Raw genomic sequence first — 21223 nt, forward strand, 5'->3', positions numbered from 1 at the left:
GCCGCGCTACTCGTGAATAATGAAAATATTAGACTTATATACAACATCCAGGAAAGTTTTATTGTCCACAGGAGATGACACGAGAAAAAAAAAAATATCAAAAGCAAACACAACACAGCAAAAACACAATCACACAGCAACTCAGGATACAAATGAATCTACTCTAAAGAGGCTGCAGGCGCCACTTTAGCGCATTTTACAAGGAACTCGCTGCTGTTTTATTTTTTTGCATTATTCACTGAGAATACTTTTTTTTTAAGGTATCTTAAAGCTGCAAGAAAACAAGCATCTTTTATGTAAAAAAAAACAAACAAATACAAAATAAAATTTCCTCACTTATAGTAAAAAAAAAAAAGTGAAAATAAACAGGCGGCTGATCAGTGGTTTAAAACATTTTTCTTTAAAGCCGAGAGTAACGCATAAGCAGGGTTTAAGCAGCGCACGTTCGCAAACAGAAAACACTTTTAAAAAACCCCAAAATACACAGAAGGCTATCCAGTTACTGCAGCACGACAAAGATCTGCGTCAGATTCCTCGTGCTCTTCCTCTTCCCACAAGACGGGGCCTTGAGATCCAGAGCGATTAGCTTATTAGCATTTTAGCTGTAAACATTCATTGGCTGTGACCGCCCTCTAACCATCACTGCGCCATTATCATTAGTCATCCTAATGTCTGTCTGGCAGGGAGTCGCCCGACGTGGAGAGTCAGGTTGACAGTGGTTATTACGGTGTTACCGAAGGCACTCGAACCAGCAGCCATTTTGTTTCATTGTCACCGCAGGCCAGCTGTTTTGTTTTCTTCTCGTTTTCATCATTTAATGAGTTCAGCGTCTCACCAGAGTCTCTGAAATGCTCCGCTGTGAAGGCTGTGAGACGACGTCTTAAGAGTCATGGCTTGAGCACGTGTCCGGGGGGAGGACGGAGGGCAAAGGGGGGACAAAGATGAAAAAAGACACTTGGTGAGGCGGGAACGGACGTCTTCGAGTGTAGAGAATTTTCCATTTGTCGATTTTCTGCGGAGAGAGGGACACAGAGGAGAGTCGACACATTGAGATAAGGAGAGATTTTTTCTTTCTTTCTTTTTGTTTTTCATCGCGCGCCAGTCTGAAGCCTCAACGCCCAAGCTCAAAGACCGGAGATGTGTGTTGAGGTTATAAAATGTGTGTACACGCAAACAAACACTTCTGTTTAGTGGAAAGTGGAAAAATCCCTACAGCTCCTCAACTTCTCTTGTTTTAACAAGCAAACATTTCATCTGCAGCTCTCCCTAATTACAGCGTTCCTTTCTTTGCTTCTAGAAAGACATAAAGACAGAGAGAGAGAGAGAGAATCTGTCCCGCGGAGCAGAAGTTAAACGCATGTTTGCGGGTGTTGTCCCCGTCACATGACTTTAATCGTGCCACAAAAGCGTGAACGCGTAAATTGAAAGCAAAAGGTGCATTTTTTCCACGTTACGGGGCGGTGGAGCTGAAGTTGTAAATCAAACCCTACTGTTTGTAGTCGCTGATGTTTGTCCCGTATTTACTTTCAGTAATCACCTCTCTGTTTAGAAGTTCTTTTAGTTTTTTTCTTTTTCTTCTACACTTTTTTTTTAATTTTTTTGTTTTTTTAATTTCAACTCTTGTTTTTTTTTTTGCGAACGGCACGTGACAGTTTGACAGATCCTGATGCGCCCTGAGCTCCAGTCATGTGGTCTTTTTGTTGCCTACGTGTCAAACCAGAGGCCTTTCCCCCCGTGGCCCTCTATCCCTGCAGCTGTCTGGCCAAACACACATATGGATATATGCACGAGCCCATGTCAAACGCACACACACACACACATATATATATATACACAACGTACCCTCCCACCTGCGCCCAGCTCTCTGTGTGGATCTCTAAAAATAAAGATGACTATCAGAAGCCACAACTTCTGGATGAGGCTTTTAAAAAAAAAAACGCAGATGAGCCGCAGAGGACCTTACATCTGGTCCCAGATCAGCCAGGAGTAAAAGCCAGAGATTTTAATATGCACAGAAGAGCATCCAACAGCTGTAAACACACACACACACACACACACATGCGTGGACGCAGCAGAGCCAGGGGTTCCGGCAGAGGGAAGAGCAGTGACAGGCATTGTGATTATTGTATAAACAGAAAGGAGAGTATTGTTTTTTCCAACTCAAACAGAACAATCCTCTCATTTTGAAAGTCTCATGCTGAGCCAGACACCCACACGTCTTCGGGATCGTGCTCATCAAAAATCCACCGAAATCCGTCTGCGGTGCGCCCGCGTTCGTCGGTGCGTGCGTGCCATGGACCTCCAAGGAAAACACGAAGGGCTTCTCTTTACGCGGCGGGCACCACGTTTTAGGGACACTTTCGCATTTCTGTGCTATGCACGGATCGGCCCGAACCCAGACGAAAACAGTGAGCCGATCCCTGCGCCCAAACCCGCAGTTTAAAGCGTCGTTTTGAGGGGTCATTTCAAAGGTTTCGGAAAAGTTTGCCTGTATTCCGAGCACGTTTACATGTACGAGTGACATGTGTTATTTAAGGCCCACACGCATGACCTCATCAGCACGCTCGGCTTCGAGACACACATGCGTGCACGCTCCGCTTTTGAAGTTCCCTGACTCTCCCTCTAGCCTCATCTCCCTCCTAAAATTGCACGTTTAGCTCGGCTGCAGGAGTTTCTAGCACTTTCTGCGGCGGCCCCTGCAGAGCTGATGATAACAGGCAGAGCGTGCAAAGTGGTAGGTAATGGCAACAGCGATGCGTTCAAGGACAGCTGGCTCGTCCGTACGGTGGGGAAGGGGGGGTTGGGGTGGTGGTGTGGGGGGGCCTTGGCTTTTTTTTCATCCGCGGCGTTCGACGACTGCTGCTGAGGCCGCTGGAGGTTTTAACAGTAATTCAGAGCTGAACACCTGGAGTGTGCACATGGCCCGAGAGCTGCGTGGCGTGCGTGTCTGGACAGTGTATTGTATATACGTATCGCCTTGTAGTATCATTCCTGCACGCTGAATTCTGCACATGTTTGTAATCATGGACCGCTCAGAGATCTGCGTGTGTGTGTGTGTTTACCTTGACCTGAGCTGATGAGAAAGTGTGCAGCACAGAAACACAGACACATCTCTCTCTCTCTACACACACACACACACACACAGCCTCTGCTCCCCGTCACATTTAAAAGCTTATATGTTGTCATTTTATTTTTGAGGGACTTCCTGTCGGGCTTTTAGGGTAAATGTAACTGAAAACTAAAAGCAGGAGACGGGGGAGATAAAAATCACTGAAACAACATCTGCGAGTGTATTCCTGTTTACTTATATGCACATGTTCACACACACACACACGCACACACACACTTCTGCACAGCTAATTAAAGCTCACTGCGAACACATACACGAATACACACACGCACAAACACACACACACACACACACACACACACACACACACACACACACACACACAGAGGCCCGTGTGCCTGACCCTAACCCTGGTACACACACCTTCCTAATACCACACAACTGTTTCCAATCTAAAGGTTCCTGCTTGTCTGGGCCCCGGCGAGGCCTGATTGCACGATACAAGATCCTGAGGAGAGAGGGCAAGGCTGCAGGGGAGAGAGAGAGAAAGAAAGAAAGAAAGAAAGAAAGAAAGAAAGAAAGAAAGAAAGAGGTGCTTCCACTTTTTCCTCCCCACTCTCCCTTTCTTTCCCTCCTTCCATGCTGTACCTGTGCAGGAATCTGGTGTCAGTTAAAATGGTTGGAGAAGAAGAAGAAAAAAAAAGAAGAAGAAGAAAAAAAAAAGAGCCCCAGACCCTGGAGATCGAGGAGGAAAACATTTGTCTTAAGTACATCAGAGGTCTGTCAAACACTGGAGCTGCAGAGTTTAGATTACGAAGATGATAATATGCAGTTTGTTCATTTAATTTTATGGAACAACCGAGAGGGAAGATTAAATTTACACACTAATCACGCTCATGTTATTTATTGTAGCCAGGAAACGTTGAGGAGTTGTTTCTGTTGATGAGGGTTCAGGACTCCTGGAGGTTTATTAAAATGATTGTGTGCATGTAGGCAGAGAGGCTTGTTTATGGCTGAATCACACACTGGCACAGGTTTAAAGCCATTGATTTTACGTGTTTTTATTTCTTATTTTTATAATTCATTTTAAATTGCATTTGCCTTATATTTAATTGGAATATACTACAAACTTCAACGTTTCTGCAAATTCCTATCTTATCCTGTCAATAACGTATAAATTCAGATTGTTGGACTCTGGTCTTGTGGCTTTGTATATTAATGTTGCTTTTATTTTTTTTTATTTTTTTGATTTTGTTTTTTAAAAAACATTTATTCTAATTTCATTGATCTTTTACTTTTTTGTCGAACCAAAAATCACTCATTAAATTTGCGCGATAAGTTTAAAATGAACATGTTTACGTAGATCTACTGGAGATGATCTGAGACACGAGGCATAAACTAAACACTGTCACAGATCTTTACGTTTTTATTTAAAATGGCCTTCTCCTGCAGTCATCACTATGTCGTTCGGGATCCGTGTTTTGCCTGTTCATTTTCCAAATTTCAGGCTCAGAAAGCTAAAATGAGCAGATTGTATTTAAACGTGCAAATGCAAAAAAAAAAAAAAAAAGCCGTTGCTAATAAACGTGGGCCCTCTCACCATGTGCGGCTGTGTTGTAACTGAGAGCAATTTAACATTTTAATGTTTTAATTGAGTTATAAATCAGCCTTGCCACAATTAAATTCAGCTCCCCGAAGCAAACGTGATATAAGTTACTTGGTAGATGTCTGCAAATAAAAGGTTTTCATTGACTTTACACTGTGTCCATGCATAATAACGTAATGTGAATAATCAAAATTTAGCTGAATTTTACAAACGTTTGAACAGCACATACACATACATGTGTTTGCGTAGTGCTAGTGTTTGTCAGGCCTCGAATAATGTGACCATTTTCACGCTATTTTAAAAGAAGGCCCCACAAACCACTGATATTTACGACCACATGTACACGTTTTAAACGTACATTTGCTAGCGCCTGTGTAAATGTGTGTGTGTGTGTTTGCACGATTTGTCCGTACCTGAGGGGCTGCAGTGGAGCAACTTGTTGCACTGGACGAAACTGTGGGACAGACAAGGGAGCGAAGTGGAAAGAGTGGAGGGTAAACGAGGAGGGGGGAGGGAGGGAGGAGGAGTGTGGAGGGGTATCGGGGACGTTCAGCGTGACTGAACCGTTTCGGGACACGGAGGTCGTGTGGGATGAGAAATGTATGCGAAGGGTTTAGATGAAAAGGTTAAGATCAGACCGTAGGGGAAGAATTTAAAGGTTCAGAGGTCAGGAAGTGGGTGCAAACACAGACAGAGGTTGGAGGGGGAGGAGAAGGGGGGGAGAGAGAGGTTGGACGTGTGGACACAAGAGGGTGTTTGAGAGGTTCAGCGGGGTCCTAGTGGCTGGTGGACATGGCCCAGGCCCCCTCCATCCTCCAGACGGAGAAGGCGTAGCTCAGTCTTTCGTGGGCCAGGTAGTTGCAGCTGGCCAGCTTGGCGTCCATCTCGTCGCTCTGCAGCACCTGGTAGAGGAAGTCGATGTAGCGCGAGGCCAGCTTCAGGATCTGGATCTTGCTCAGCTTGTCTGAAGGTAGCGTGGGGATGATCTTGCGCAGGGAGGCGAAGGCGTCGTTCAGGGACTGAGTGCGTTGACGCTCCCGCACGTTGGCGATAACCCGCTGAGAGTGCAGCTCCTCGAACGGCGGCTCCGACCTGGGCCCCAAAGACGTGGGGGCCAGCGTCACGATCGTCGTGGGGCTTTTCTTCACCCTCTTCGGCCCGGACGGCAGCAGGCTGTTGGGGCTGCCGGTGCTGCTCTCCTCCGCCTGACTGAGGCTGTCCTTCTTAGGATAAGGGGAGCGTTTTCGATTCCCTGTTTGGAGGCTCTTTTTCGACCCCCTCTCCAGCTCCTCTTCACTGGCCCCCAGTCCTCCTTCAGGGGAGTTGGTGCACACCTCTTCTCTCATTGTACTCTCCACAGATGACCTTCCAACCTCCACTGCGAAGACAGGATGCTGCGAGGCTCTTCTTCACTTCGCTGGCAGGCTCAACAAACCTGAGCTCGACAAGCTTGTGCAACAAAAGCTGTCTCTTCCGTCGGGCAAAGTTACGGCTGCTGAAGCTCCATCGGACTGGACGCCTGAGTATCCCGTTTCCTGGTTAGCTTGTTAAATTTCTCGCTTTCCCATTCCCCTCTAAAACTTCCAGACAGAACAACAACAAACCATCTGACAGGCAGGTCCACCTCCGACTCTTTTATATCGGAACGCTAACCCGGGGCCTGCGGGCGGCTCTCATTGGCTCAGCGGACTTCCAGAGGGTGTGGTCCGGCCTAAGACAGGCACGGAAAGCAGGAAGTGTGCATTAGCTGGGCGGGTGATAGAGAAAGGGGGTAAGTGGCGCTCCCAGCCAATAAGATGTGGCGTGTCTAATGTTGCAGCGATGTCTGAGGCTTTATGGGTTCCAGATTTGGGCTGGACCTGGACCGGCAGTCCAGCCTGCATCCTCATGTTCACACAAACCTTGTATTTCTGACAGTCACCACGTGTGAGCATCGGTGTTTAATGCTCACGATATTTTGTGGCGCTCACGGTGAACATTCTTATAAGTTTTGCGACAACAAACCTGCGACATAGAGGCCACAAGTCACACACGCTGATGCAGATTCCTCACAAAACCGGGGATCACTAAGTAGAACGGAGGAGGATTTATAGGTTAAACGAAGAACTTATAAATGATCAATAAAACTGTCAAGACTGATTTTAAAGTCCTGAAAACTAAAAAAAAAAAAAAAAAAAGTGATGTTGTGCAACACACAGTACACCCTGGAAAAGAAGTTTTTCTTATGTCACCATGTCTGCAAACACGCTGAAAAAGCTCTTCTGACATCAGAGCGCCTCTAATATCGCCTCCAACGTCAGCTGTCTCATATGTTGGGTTATGGGAGCGCTGGCGGGACCCTAAACAACCCCTGACCTCAGTGGCCCAGAGACCTCAGACTGCAGAGGTGAGAGAGCACCTAATTGTGCCATCCATGGCCCCGAGGCAGAGCCGACACATGTTCCACCTCCACACCGCGGACCCATCTGGGTCTGCAGCCACTTAAACGCTTTCCTCACATCGGCAGTCGTGACACAGCAGGTAGGCCCCGCTGAGAAAATGACAACGGGTTGTGTTTGTTTAATCGGCGCAACCCGCAATTTGGGCTAACGGCCGGCTCTTGCGTAAATCTACATTTGAATTCCTTTGTATCAGTTTCACAACAGCAACCATTTATACCTTCATGCGTCACGACCCCGGTGACTCATCCGTGCATCACTGCAGAGAAATCTCGTGGGGGAGTTTTCCGCTGCAGAAATTGTGTACTTTTTTTGATGACAGTGTACTTAAAGGCAGGTTTTACGTTTCGACACCTTCGCGTCCGCAAAATTTGTCACAGGGTTAGTGTTTCACCTGCTTCACCCCGTCCAGATAGACCACAGGCGGATGTTCGGGAACTGGTGCTGTTTCCGTAGAAAACTTTCGTTGGATTGTGTGTGAACCGTGTACACGGTGCCTGACAGCTCATAGCCAGCGATTTTGGGTGTGATTGTCGGGGCGTTTGAGGGATCGTATGAGCGGGGGAGCGGCTCAGAAGATTTTTGATGAGCCCCGTGATTGCACTGGTTTACATTTCATTCACGGAGCGGCGTTGAGCGGAAAGTAGCTCAATCCCAGTTGGGTTCAATCAACTTTGAGGAAGAAGAAGAGGAAGGGAAAAAAAAAATGGCCATCAAAGCAAGGCCGCGGACAGAGACGCGCAATTGTATGAGGTTAACTTTACATAACGTGCCGAGTCCTCCCCGGGATTAACTGGTATTAGATGCAGAGCTTATTGGGAGCTCAGGGGAAGGACAGGAAAGTCATTGTTGCTGAGGCTAATCTCAGAAGCCGCTGCTTACCTTTAGCAAAAAGCGTGGCTCTGTGCCACCATCATGGAAAAAATGAGCTAACGTAGCGGGTAGGCCAACAGGAATGTCGTGGCGCATAGAAGAATAGAAAGGAAGGGGGAAAAAAAAGAGGGGAGAAGAATAAGAAAAGGGGAAAAGAAAAGGAGAAGAAAGGAGAGGGAGAAGGGGGGAAAAAGTGAGGCTGTCCAAACAGAACCAGATGCAGGAGTGTGGAGCCTCGTTTGATCTCGATCCTCATAGGCTGATTGATGTTGCACATTTCATTTCCTTGTCAGAGTCTTGACATAATGTTTCACTAAACACTTAGGCCCTGCTCTCATCTTCGCTCTGTTTCCACAGGGGTCATAATTAACCCTCTGTGGAGCTGAAAATAGATCATACACATCAATACATACAGCGTATAGGCTTTCATAAACACACGCGGGACGGCTTGGATATCAAAACCGGTTGTTGTATTGTCTGTTTCTGTCTCCATATGGTTTCGTCTTGACAGGAATACGGCTCTGAGGAGTAGCCACGCTGAAACTTTGAAGTTGGGTAAAAAAAAAAAAGAGGAGTTTCTTTAAGTTCGTAATGCAGTCAATTCAATTACCGTCACGCATGGAAAGGTCGAAGCTCCGCGCTGACGTACGCAGCTGGTAGGAGAGCGGTGGTGTGACCAATCGTAAGTGATGTGTTTGGAAATCCGCGCTGACCCAACAAAAGGAACCAATCATTAAATTCCTCCTCCTCACCTTCACCCTGGGAGTTTCTTCACCCTCCTGGCTGCTGTTATTGATGTTTGCACACAGCACACTATGCAACCTCCACCCCCCCTCCCACACACACACACACACACTCCACACATTACCACCACCAACCCCGCCACCCCATTCCCATCCTTCAAGGGCTCCATCTCTCCCGAGGAGCCTATAGCGACACAAAGGCAGACATCTGGGACCCATTTCCCCCCTGGAGAAGCCCTTCCTGTGGGGTATCCACTTAGAGGGGTTCAGGAGAAGCAGGGCGGAGGGGGAGGAGCAGGGGGCGAAGGTGTACGGTAGGTGGGGGGATGGTGGTGGGGTGGACGTGGGAGGAGGACTAATAATGAGGACGAGAGGTGTGCTGCGGAGGATGTCCGAGCGTGGGGCGGGGATTACGATTGCAGACGTCGATCAAGTCTTCACCTTTTGTCGATGATGTTGAAGAAATCATCTGCAGTGGTTTTGCGGGAAAGTCACATGTGAAGATGTGTGTGTTTGTGCGAGAAGCCGCAACCACTCCACCAAAAAGCACACGTATTTAACACGTTACGTGGCATGACAGTTAAAGCAAAAAGGAAAACAACAGTAAAGTAAAACCGGTTTAGTTTTAGCTAAACTACTGGGCTGCATCTGTTTCTCCCACGTTTGTGGTTTGAATTAAGCTAAAACTCCTCTCCTCTCCACTAATAAACATATCTTCTGTGAAATCTGCGATCTGAAATGACCACATCCAATTCATTAAGAATCTTAAACATCCTGAAAGGTCAAAAAATGTTAGCAAATTAACATCTGGTGAGCTCCTTCTTCTAACGACGGCCTTGTGATTCGATAGAAAGCTCCGAAACAACAGCTTAAAAGACCCAGAGATTAAGGAACTACTTTTTTTTGTGGGTCAAATGTCTCTGGATAGATGCTTGTTTTTTTGAAAGTAGGTGAAATGTTGCATTTAAAAAAAAAAAAAAAAAAAAAGCTTTCCTTCTTTTCACTGCGTGCAGGCCCGTGTTATTCTTGTTTAGCGGTGACTTATCTTCTCGTATTAGGCTGTAATTTATCAAAATATTTAGCGCTCAAGCTTCCTTCAAATGTAGCTGCTTTCATGTGTAATTTAGCCAATATCCTGCCCTGGCTCTGATTACAGTGGTTAAGTGCTGGGGTCCGTCCGCGGCACATTACAAACAGTCCCAGTGGAGCTCACAGCTGAGCACCGGGTCAGACTGAAGCAAGATTCGTACGGCTCGTTTGTGACGGTTACGAGACGTAGATGACCAGACTGAGATGCACTAGCCGTTCGGGTCAAATGCAGCTGCTCCTCTCAAACTGCCTGATAAAAATAAGTGGGTGGGTGGAGGGGAGGACTTTTTTTTTTATAACAGGTTAAAGTGGTGCTTTCATTTCACTTTTTTTTTTTTTTTTTTTACACAGAAAGAAAATACATTTGTTCAGAGTTACATCGTAACATGCAACATGTGCAGGTCGTGCATGAGCTAATGTGATGCAGGAGCGAGGCTTCATCAGATATAAATACAGAATAGATTTCTATCAGATCATCCATCAACGATAAACACTGCATATTTCAGTTTTAGCCTGTAATGCTGACTCTGAGCGGCGAGGCAGAAAGGCGCTGACGTGATGGGGCTCTATATTTAGCAGAAAGCCATTTTTGCTGCTGAGTCAGCCGCTCGAAATTGAACATGTTCACTTCCTTCGTAAACACAAATAAGCGTCTGAGTGAGTCAGCAGATCACAGCTGGGTCGTGGGCCCCGTTTCACAAGAACTTCAAGAAATCAGGCCGCGAGTCACTCCACCGCCGGAACCCAGCGGCAGGACGGACAGACGGCCTTTCGCTGACTTGCACCCTCAGCCCCCCCCCCAAAAAACCCGCGCTTTTGACACACGCAGCTTGCGCAGCGTGCTCCCTGCTCGTTCCCCGCCGCCGCCGCTCCTTTTAAATGCCTCGATATTAAAATACCTTTCTGGATCCAAAAAAGACTCACGCCCCGAATCACGCTGAGCAATAATTTCTGAAGATAAGCAGCCTGTCAGGGAGCGCTGCTGTCTCCAGCCTCACACTTCAAAATGCTGGTTCCTGGAAGCTGTGTCAACCTGGGATCTCCGGGATTACACACTATCACGCAGCCAGCGCTGTCAAAAACGCACAGTGAAGCAGTGTCTGCGAGGTGCGGAGGAATGCTACGTTCCTCCAGCAGAGCTATTGCATTAGAAACATCAACAGGGCCGGCTTCAAAGGGGTCTGCCTTCACATTGAATCAGTCCCCACTTCCATTAGATTAGATGGCCTTAACCAAAGTTACATTGCGTTAACGTTTCTTTATGGTTTCTCAAATCCCTCGCTCTGGTTCTGGTTCCCCCTGTGAAGCCACTTCAAACGTCTCCCTGCCATGGCGTATCCCTTTGTGCTCTGAAACAGCAAATATGTGTCTCCGTAAAACGTTTCAGATGCGGGGCACCCAGAGGCACGGAGAGCATCGCGCAAGAGTCAGAAGAGGTAAAATCGATTTCTGAGGGCGAGGGGAGGGCATCTACTGTGCTGTCAGCAGGCACGTCTGCAGGGGTTCGGGTGGGGCCGGGCGGCTAAGGGAGGGGTGGGTTCGGCTCCGACTGACTGATGAGTGATGGACGAAGACGATGGAGGCAGACAGATGCAGGGGAAAAAAGCAAATAGTGTGGGAGAAATGCTGCAGCAGTAAATCTGTGTGGTAATAATAGGGAGAGATGGGAGGGGAGGGGGCCGCCGAGGTCTCGAAACATATGTTTCAGTTTGTAAATAAAACAGTAAATTGCTATGGATATTGCCTAAATATCTGTGGGCTTTGTACCACGCTTTGCGGAAGTTCCTCGGAAATCATTCTGGGACTGCCTTCTTAAAATGCCAGAGCGACTTCTTAATGTCAAAGAGGCCATCTGGTTCTCGACCAATTCAAGATGTTAGATTTTCATTTAGCTTTTTTTTTTTTTTCCCCTCTTCTTCTTTTTCTTCCTCATGATGCTTCTTATTTTAGATCAAATGCCCGACATTGACATTAATAATACCGCTATTCATCCCTGGCAGTGGAAAGACAGAAAAAATGAATCACCGGTCACTATTTATCAGTCGTTCAAGGTAACGTTTACTTTTTTAAAAAATTTTTTTGTTGCTCTGCTGCACTTCAGAGGGACACATTACTGTTTTTTTTCCTGCTTTGCTCAGTCACAGTTTCTTTCTGTTGAACTTTATGTCCTTTATTTGGCATATGTCACTGGAGAGAGACAAGAAGTGATGGAGCTCAACGGGGTAGCGGACGGCAAACAGCAAAGGCCGCAGGCTGGAATCGAACCTGCGCCGCTGCACTGAGTGGGGTCAGTTTGCCCGAATTCTCGCATGCGACATGATCAGTGTATAAAATAGGATGCGCTGCTATTAAAGACACTATGTAATGTAGCCGGAGTCGGCATTTTACGCATCAACTCGTAATTTAATACTCTGAAATTTGCTCATGTGGCTCCTTGATGAGGCCTTTAATGCATTTAATTGACATAAAAGTATCTTTAGAAAAAAAAAAAAGAAAACTAGCCTGGTGGGCCGATACTTTGCTGATACTTTAGCGTAGGATTTCACCACTGAAGGCAACTCAAGAGGGATTTTTGTAAAGTCTTCATATATTTTCTATGTAATATCTCGATCTATAGTAAACAGTATCTTATGCTGTCGACTAACTGCAGTAAACTAAATATATCTTCTTGGATATGCACTAAAGAGCAACTACAAAGCAGTGGAGTTGCAGCTGATGCTTTTCTATCACCATCTAATTATGCACATTTTTGTTTACTGATATTTAATTGCACGGCAACACAGGAAAACATGTGCGTTTCAGAAGCTTAAATAGGACACTATGTGCAAACATCGAACATTTGGACTCATCTCTCGTTTGCTCTGCGGCCTCTAATTGAACAGGATGTTCAGGATCCTTTTTTTTTTTTTTTTTTTTTTTTTTTGTATGTGTAAACTATGTTTTCCAGTCTAGCCACACTCTGCCAGACTGCCAGTCAGGACAACTTCCTTCCTTGATTTGGGTAGAAAGGAGGCTCATAATTGAATAAAACGAGACCCCTCCCTCTCTTTACATACTCCACGCACACACACGCAAACGCACACGTTTTTACGGGCTGGTGTATAAACTTAATGGGACGCATTTGGTTCCAAAGCCCCCAGCTTGCTCAGTGGAAAGTGAGCCGGATTGTTTTTCAGTCTCTTAATGTCGAAGTTTATAAGAGGCAGATAAAAAAAAGAGAAAAGGCGCGTTTCCATGGCGACCTAACCACAACATCGCAATTACCTTGATGCTGCGAGACTCTGGGGGCTCACAAACAAACCAGTATAATGCAATTAAGATATAAGCACCGCAAAAAAAAAAAAAAAAAGTCCTTAAAACACGGAGGAAGGATGCAGGAGAGCAACAAAGAAAGTGAAATAATGATAGTGGCTTCGTGGAGATCTAAGTTACTGATAAGTCTGGTGCATACTGAAACATGATGCGGGATTCACTTCCCTTATAACCACTCGGCGCTGTTAGATGTTCTTGTTTCCTTAAGTTCTGTAGGATGGATGTAAGAAACAGCAGATACTGCCCCATAAGCAAATCATTTAAGGAGTTTTAGAAGACCAGACTCTGATAGAGCTGTAATAATTCAGTCACGTTTTTCGCATCAACTTCAAAGTCCTTCTATCAGGCGGCCGGCTTAACAAAATCATACACCAAAAACACCCCCTCGCTTTTCCTTTGAGGGACAATATAAAAAATGTGGATGGATGGAATAATTGCCTGACTTCAAAGTGCAGGTTATTGGCCCGCATTCACTGTTGCATTTGCAATGCTGTGGGGTGTTTTCTCTTCATAAATGTGGCTCGGTTTGTTGGGGAAAGAGGTCCTTTCGTCCTATGGTGAAAATCTCAAGCTAATGCCCAATGCTGACCCCCCCCCCCCCCGACCAGAGCTTAGCAGGACCGGGTGACACTTTCTCATATGAAAGTCACATGAACAATATAATGCTGTTACAATTTCTTTAAAAAGGAGGAATCACATTTGTCATCAGAGGAACAGAAACTGCGAAAGAGGCTAACCAATTCTTTATTTTTTTTTTTAAAAAAAGAGGAAGAGTTAGTGCGAAGTAGACGCCAAAACCACATTTTTTATTCACATCACTCTCTGACGCACACACGTACAAGCCCACCTTGAGTGACACATGTGGACACACAACGCAGTGGGGTTTTGTTTCTTAAAGTGTACACCTGAAGAAAATAGAGCTAAATAATGTTATTATGCATCAATATAAATGATCACAAATGCGTTTGATAAGGACAACACAACATAAAAGAAGCATGCACATTACTGGTATCACTGGTAAATCAAAGCTCAGATTCATCTTAATTGTTGTCACACACACACAAAAAAAAAACATTACAAAAATCATTCTCGTGATTAAAAATGCCCATTCAGGTACCAGGACATGTGGCGCTTGTTACAAATTGCACAAAAAAAAAAAATCCCTCATGTTCATTTTGGCCTCTGAAAAACACTGACACTACTTGAATGTTAATCAACTTTAAAGCACAGTATTCATCTTCACGTTAATGCCTTTGCTTCTTTGCTCATTTAAATTTGCACTTCAGTCATAGCTGGAAGCGCGGTGCCCTCCAGTGGTTGCGAAACGGAACTGCAGCTTACAGACGAGCTCGCGAGTTAAAACATGACTCGGTGTGTTTTGTCAAGAGGAAACCGTGTGGATTCACAATCAAATGAGATGAGGGGAAAATGTAAGAAAATAAAAGCTTGCAAGAATCATATAAAACTGGGACGGACTCATCTGAAAAGCTGAGGAGCTTACGACAAATCCGGAGGAGGTGCAGAGGAGACACTGGCCAAGAATGGCGAGGGTGTCACCTAGTGTGGTCATCCACAATACAAAGTATTTTGAACTGTCCTGTGATCCCTTCAGTAATCACGGAGCACCCAGCACGACGTGTGTGCTCCAAAAGTCTGAACAGTCACTGCAGGATGTGGGGACGGTGTCCTCAGAAGTCACTGAGGATGCTGATGTCGGCGAACTCCTTGCGATAGCGGTGAGCGCACAGGGTGAGCAGGAAGGACCACTTCAGGCTCATAAAGCTCCACACGCAGGACAGGTAGAGACTCCGAGGGTTGGTCAGGGCTATAGCAGCAGAGACACACAGGCAACCAATCACATGCATGCACGTAACAAGAACTAGATAACTCTCCAGTAAATCTTTAAGACACTTCGACTGAGAGCAAGTTATCGCACGTAATCATCATCCTCTAAACAGAAAAATGTCAATAAATGATAGGGATTTTTACGACAGCTCTGCAACAGTGACAATAAACGTGATGTGACGGGTTCACATGGACATGAGGTTTTCGCTTTTTTATCTTTTGCTTAAGAAGCAGATCGGGACGGGGTTGAAGTCTGTGCAGAACAGGCAGGTTTTTTCCAAACTAACCGGAGAAAACTTGTGTTGTTCACTGGAGTGTTTTCACCCCACCGGGTTTGAGGCACAAAATTTAGTTTTAGATGTATAGTTTCGGTCAAGAAGACTTCAAAGAGGTGCGTGGTGGAAAAAAAATGACACAAATGTATTGTCAGATGATCATATTTGATATTCTAGCTATTCCAGCGTTAGTGGAGGAATGAATCCACTGTGACTGATGGAGAGAACAGAAGAATTTCTCCATTCGTGGTGAGACAGGTTTTTACCAAAAAAAACATACAAGTTATATGGGCTCAAAGTGCTGACTCTCAGCTCCTAATTAGAGAAATGATTTAGGAATAGACCTCTGTGGTAAGTTGAAGCAGAGGCGACGGTGACAACACAGTGTCATAATTTACATGCACCTCCCCAGAAATGTAGCTACGCACTGAGCTGTGACTGGTCCTGTTTGTAGTAGCGTGTTTCCGCTTTAGTATTTCCAGCCTCTTCTCCGTCTCCGCAATTATTTAATTTAATTGTTTTGGAGTAACAAAAAATAGGTAAGGTTAACTGAGGACTTGTACTCAGCAAAGTTGAGCCAAAATTCTCAGTTTCAGTTGTTGAAAATTGAAGCAGGAAGTATTAACAAAAATTAACGCGAATGGAAAAAAAAAGACAAAGGGCCGACTATCGTTTGAGTGGCGTTGACCTGGGTCTCCACAGGTTTCCTGGCAATCAAGCTGGAATTTTAGTGTGAAAGGTTTTGTCCCTCTAAGTCACCCGATGACGCTGATGCACCTGCCTGTTTCGTTATGATTTTGTCACTGGGAAGTCTCCCAGGCTGTCACTGTAGAAGCTCCAGGGCTGCGAGAGCTGCTCACCGAGATCTTTAATGGAAGTGCATACGTGAATTTAAACCTACGCCGTGCTTGGGAAATCCCATAGGCCTATATGCATATACACATATACGTGTCAACGGGGAAATCCCATCCATCGGGGAATCCTGGTGTGACTGTGTTTATGTACAGCTTGTATACCGATATGGCACACCTTTTTTTTTTTTTTTTTATAGATCATAGCAGCTCTCTCACATTTTCCAGTCTGTGCTGAGTTTGTGTTCTTTGCAAATGAGCCGTTGCACAAAAGGTGATTATGCACGGCTTCCAGTGGCCCTGGGTGCTTATTGATGATGATTTATTGATAATGTGACAAAAAAACAGAAGCAGCAGGATGACTCACAAAGTGGATCTGGTATTTACTGTCTGCTCAGATTTAGGCAAAGATGACTGAAAGATGATGTTGTGTCACAGTGCAGACGGACAACGGCCCAATAAACCAGGAGTTTATGAAAGTAAAGAACTGGAATATTCTGTAGCAGCCGATTAATCGTCTCGTTGTCTCCTTGTTAGCTGCAGTAAAGGTTTGCTGAACTTCTACCTAGTTAATGTTACTCATATTACTCACTCTGTTGTTTTTACTCTCTGTTGTGGGTGTAGGTGTTGACTCTGAAATTAACCCTTTCATTCGTTGGGAGTTAATGTGCGTCTGTTGTGATTACAAGCAATTTGTGTGATCATATAGTCAGTCAGTCACAACATCAACACCAATGACAGGTGGAGACAATAACACTAATAATCTCATTGCAATGCAGTGTTATTTAGACACACACTGTGGCAGCAGCCAGTCTAAGCAGGACGACGCAGTAGGAGTGGGCGATACTGGGAATTTTGGTATCAATCCGATACCGGGCTAGTATTGCCGATACCGATACTTTTTCTTGAAACGTCATGATTGTTGAATAACTTCGTAATTTTCCCTTCAGTTAGTTGATTGTGATTATGATAAAATACAGGGCAAATATTTGGGCAAACAAACTAATTATAACATTAAACAGTGAGAAAAAAATAAAAAGTCCCCTTTTACTGCACACAATTGTTTTAGAAAACAATCATTAGCTCAAAATAAGATAAGAAAGTTACAATGTTATGAAAATATATAAACAACGCAAAAACAATGGAAGTCAGGAACAAAGTCAGTCAAAAGCAAAAATGTAATAATAAATATTACATTTTTGAGAGGGCTCATTTATTTTCCACCAAAGGGAAAAAGAACTATACACTATTAGGCAGATGGTTTTAATGTTGTGGCTGAATGAGAGTAAATACTACATTATAAAAATATGTTCAGTGATAACTGAAGGCGACTTACACTCATGGTTGCTGATGGCAACGGACAAGAAGCTGATGAAGGCCACGACTGCAAGCAGAGAGAAGAAAATCCCCATGAAGAAGAAGAACTTGAGGCCCTTGAGCCAGGTCCTCCAGTAGTCCTGCAGGTACATGGTGTGAGTGATCAGGCACCAGAGCGCCAGCACACCTGAGGGAGGAGACACGGCCGACTGCAACGTTAGCTTTCAGAGGACATCTATTATTATTATTAGTCTTAAAAAAAAAAATTCACGCGATTTTTCATCAATCAATCAAACTTTATTCATATATCACTTTTCATGCAATAACAATGCAACACAAAAAACGGGCCATCCACACTAGAGCACTAGAGGACCACCCCACCCCGACCCGGAGAGACCAGGATAGACCCCACACAAGACGCAGAGCCCCCTAGTCCACCAGGCAAACCAAACCTCCCAGTGTGGAGGACCCCCATGAGGAAACACTGGAGATTAAAAACTGAGAATAAAAGAGAGTAAAATAAAGGGATAAAGATGAGCAATACATTTAATAACTATAATATATATATAAATTTAGGAAAAGTAAAAGATTTAATAATGACTTAAATAAAATAAATAAATAAATAAATATAAAAAACATTAGAGATTAAGAATAGTAAAATAGGACAAATAAAAGAGTAAAAGAAATTAAATTAAGATTAAAAAGATGAGTCCTGAGCTTCTTTTTAAAAACATCAACAGTCCTGATGTTCTCTGGCAGGCCGTTCTGTGTTTTATATACTGTCTCTGCTGTTTTTAATTATTTTTGTAAATGTGAAGTGTCTTTGAGTACCTTTTAAAAGCGCTCCATAAATAAAATGTATTATTACCATTATTATTATTCCATAATTTAGGGTCGTAATGGCTGAATGCAGCCTCCCAGTGGGTTTTTGATCTGTCTTTGGGGATAATTAAAAAGCCGGTGCCAAAGGACCTCAGGGACTGTGAGGGCTGATATGATAAAAGCAGGTCAGATGAATAAGACACACAAACAAAAAGAAACACTCACGAATCGACCTACAAACTAAAATCTTCAACTGAGGATCATCATTTACTGTTGGTTGTTCACATCTGGCTGATACCTGATTCATTTAATAGGAGCATCCCTGGCATATTATCAGTTGGTTGACTCTCAAATCTTTGATGCAACACAGATTCCTTCAGTTCCCGAAATAGATAAAAAGTTTCAACCCTTTTCAAGTAAGTTTCATGCATCTCTGAAATTCTTCCTCTTATTCCCAAGGGACCTCCAGAGAGGTGGACCGCTGGCTTTCTTTTCTATCAGTGACCAGGTGTGTCCCATCTTTTTGATGTCCGTCTGCAGTTCCCTTTTCCAGATGTTTCCAGGCCGACCTCTGTTTCTCTTCCCCAGAGTCTGTCTGGTGGTATTTGATATCGGTCCATTTCTTATCTTCTTCGTCCGATTTCGTCTCTAGCTGCTGCTTGCTTTGTTTTCGTCTTCAGGTCTTCGTTGGTGATCTCGTCTGGCCAATGTATTTTCAGAACTCTTCTCAGACATCCATTTGTGAAGGTTTGCACTTTGCTGGTTGTGTAATTTGTTGTTCTCGAGGTCTTTATATTTGAGAGATTCTTATTTTTGTTTGTCTTTTGAGCGCAATATATTCTTGAGTAAGGGGAAAGATGCCCTTGTCTTTCCTATTTTGGGTCCTTCTTTGTTGATGACGCCGCCCAAGTAGGTAAAACACTCCAATTCTTCCAGCTGTGTATCTTCGAGTTTTACTGGCTCCTCATGATTTTTGTCTTACTCTTGTGGACGTTAAGGCCACTAGGGTTGATTTATCTGCGAGCAGTGATGTCTTCTGGGGTTAGACTAAATAACATTAGTCGAGTTTCAACATAAAGAGAACACTAAAACAGTCATGTAGCTAAGACTTAGTGCAGAATGCATTCGTTTCCATTAGTGCATATGAGCGGTGAGGGTTCATACGAACTGAATTTAGCTGGTTGTGAATTCCTGTTCTTCACGAGTGGTGAATGTGCGTTTTCGGTTCATGACGCAGCATATTCCCAACTGCTGAGTCAATAGATCACGCTTCTTTCTTCACTCTCACTTTAACAGAAGGAAGTGACAGCTACAGTTTCTATGTGTTTCTGTGGGAGTCAGGCGTTTGTTTTCTATGCAAGATTTTACTCCTTCCAGTACTTGTATTTTTGGCTTGCAGCCATTTGGAGAAGGGAAAATGCAGCTTCTAGTTTTAACACTGAAAACTGTATTAGTAGCAGTTCATCAGGAATTATCATGAATGTTAGTTGTATGGAAAATAAACGAGACAAACGTTGAATTTCTGGCTAAAACGGTTGACTTAACAGCTGCTAACACCAGATACAGGACATCCCGCCAACACCATGAGGGCAGAGGTCACAGATATAGAAACTTGTTAAGTTTTCTATATCTATATATCAAAGGTCAGATGCAGGGAGGCGGCGCTTATTGTAACCGTTTACATAACTGTGAATAAATCGTTGTTTCTGGCAGAATTAGCACGATCCAACATTGTTATTTATAAACCAACAAGCTACAAATTCAAAATCCTTGCATTGTCCGTACTGACGTCCAGACTAAAGGAGTCTGAACTCAAAGAAACACAATAGAAAAAGGAAAAGCTATTGATCGAGAACAATTACATTTTTCCACTATGCCACATTTCCCTTCATTTTTCATTTTATTTATTTACTTATTTTTATCATGTGCTTTGTTTTAATTTCCAGCCACTTAAAGTTTATATAAACTAATTTATGCACAGTTGCATGAAAAGATCGAAACACAATTGTAAAATATTGAACACCAGAACATATTAGTTGTTTGCACTATTATCATTATATATATTATTATTATATATACATAATAATATATGTAATTATTTTACATTGTGACTGGGAATTTCACTTCCTTATAAATTATTTTAGGAGAAAGTGAATGGTGAGGAAAAACGCAAAATGAGCAATAAAAAATAAAATAAATAATTACGATGATGATAATAATGTGCCACATAGAAAACGTGAAAAAAAATATTATTTCCTACATGAGTGTTATTTTTAAACTGACTTGTGTGTCCTTCAAATAGAAGTTTTGAGTAGTGACCTCTACATAAAAGGATCATTTTACAGTGTACAAAGTGTGCAGGTTTTGTAACTGCTGTGCAGGTTTTGTAACTAGGAGCTGTCCCCTGGAAAAGACAGACACGCAGACAGAGGGACAGACAGCTGTGATTACTAAATCCGTGTCATGCTCTGAGTGGATCGTGGAGGACAGACTGTTTACTTTACCTGACAGCCCTCCCATGGCTGCAGTCCACGGCTGTTTGAACGCGATGTTCCACGCCAGGAAAGCGGAGAAGCCCATTATCATCCCAAACGCCGCGTAGCCGATACTAATGTACGTTTTGTTGACAGCCATTGTTAAGTAAAACAGATAACGGCGGCGCGGGGGTCAAAGCGAGAGACTGAGCACAACCTGGAGCTGGAGGTGGTGCAGGACCTGGAGCTGGATCTCGACCTGGAGCAGAGCCGAGTATTTGTGAGGATTTCAAAACAACTGCATCCGCTCGGAGGTCTCGTCGTGGCTAAACGCGTGCGTCCCGCTGACTAATGCTTTCTGTCACGCCAGGCTGAGACATGACGAAGCGTTTCTAGCGCGAACTCGCCGTGTTGTCTTCTCTTTTCTGTCGCCCAGCTGCAAAACATATCGCTTCACTTTACGTCACACGTTACCGACCAAAGTAACACGGCTCGGTCCCAGCGGCGA

The 21223-nt window shown here is 44.1% G+C and overlaps 2 protein-coding genes across 2 annotated transcripts; both read right to left on the minus strand.

Moving 5' to 3' along the window:
* Nucleotides 1-39: 39 nt before the first annotated feature.
* Nucleotides 40-6300, minus strand: LOC125006342 (twist-related protein 2-like). Its single transcript, XM_047582290.1, has 2 exons — nt 5090-6300; nt 40-1012 (listed from the first exon to the last, which is right to left on the minus strand). The coding sequence occupies exon 1, from the start codon at nt 6020-6022 to the stop codon at nt 5453-5455; it is 570 nt and encodes a 189-aa protein (XP_047438246.1). The 5' UTR covers nt 6023-6300; the 3' UTR covers nt 40-1012; nt 5090-5452.
* A 7559-nt stretch (nt 6301-13859) lies between these two features.
* LOC125006056 (heme transporter hrg1-A-like) lies at nt 13860-21223 on the minus strand. Its single transcript, XM_047581763.1, has 3 exons — nt 20746-21223; nt 17439-17606; nt 13860-14956 (listed from the first exon to the last, which is right to left on the minus strand). The coding sequence occupies exons 1-3, from the start codon at nt 20873-20875 to the stop codon at nt 14820-14822; spliced, it is 435 nt and encodes a 144-aa protein (XP_047437719.1). The 5' UTR covers nt 20876-21223; the 3' UTR covers nt 13860-14819.

Source organism: Mugil cephalus, chromosome 4 (genome assembly GCF_022458985.1).
Source record: "Mugil cephalus isolate CIBA_MC_2020 chromosome 4, CIBA_Mcephalus_1.1, whole genome shotgun sequence".
Taxonomy (NCBI): domain Eukaryota; kingdom Metazoa; phylum Chordata; class Actinopteri; order Mugiliformes; family Mugilidae; genus Mugil; species Mugil cephalus.

What these genes read in the sequence shown, in the direction of transcription:
- LOC125006056 (XM_047581763.1), bottom strand. Translation starts at nt 20,875, where the DNA reads ATGGCTGTCAACAAAACGTACATTAGTATCGGCTACGCGGCGTTTGGG. An exon ending in AGCCATGGGAGGGCTGTCAG is followed by an intron (nt 17,607 to 20,745) that starts GTAAAGTAAACA and finishes CTCCTCCCTCAG; the next exon opens with GTGTGCTGGCGCTCTGGTGC. An exon ending in TGCCATCAGCAACCATGAGT is followed by an intron (nt 14,957 to 17,438) that starts GTAAGTCGCCTT and finishes CTGCTGCTATAG; the next exon opens with CCCTGACCAACCCTCGGAGT.
- LOC125006342 (XM_047582290.1), bottom strand. Translation starts at nt 6,022, where the DNA reads ATGAGAGAAGAGGTGTGCACCAACTCCCCTGAAGGAGGACTGGGGGCC.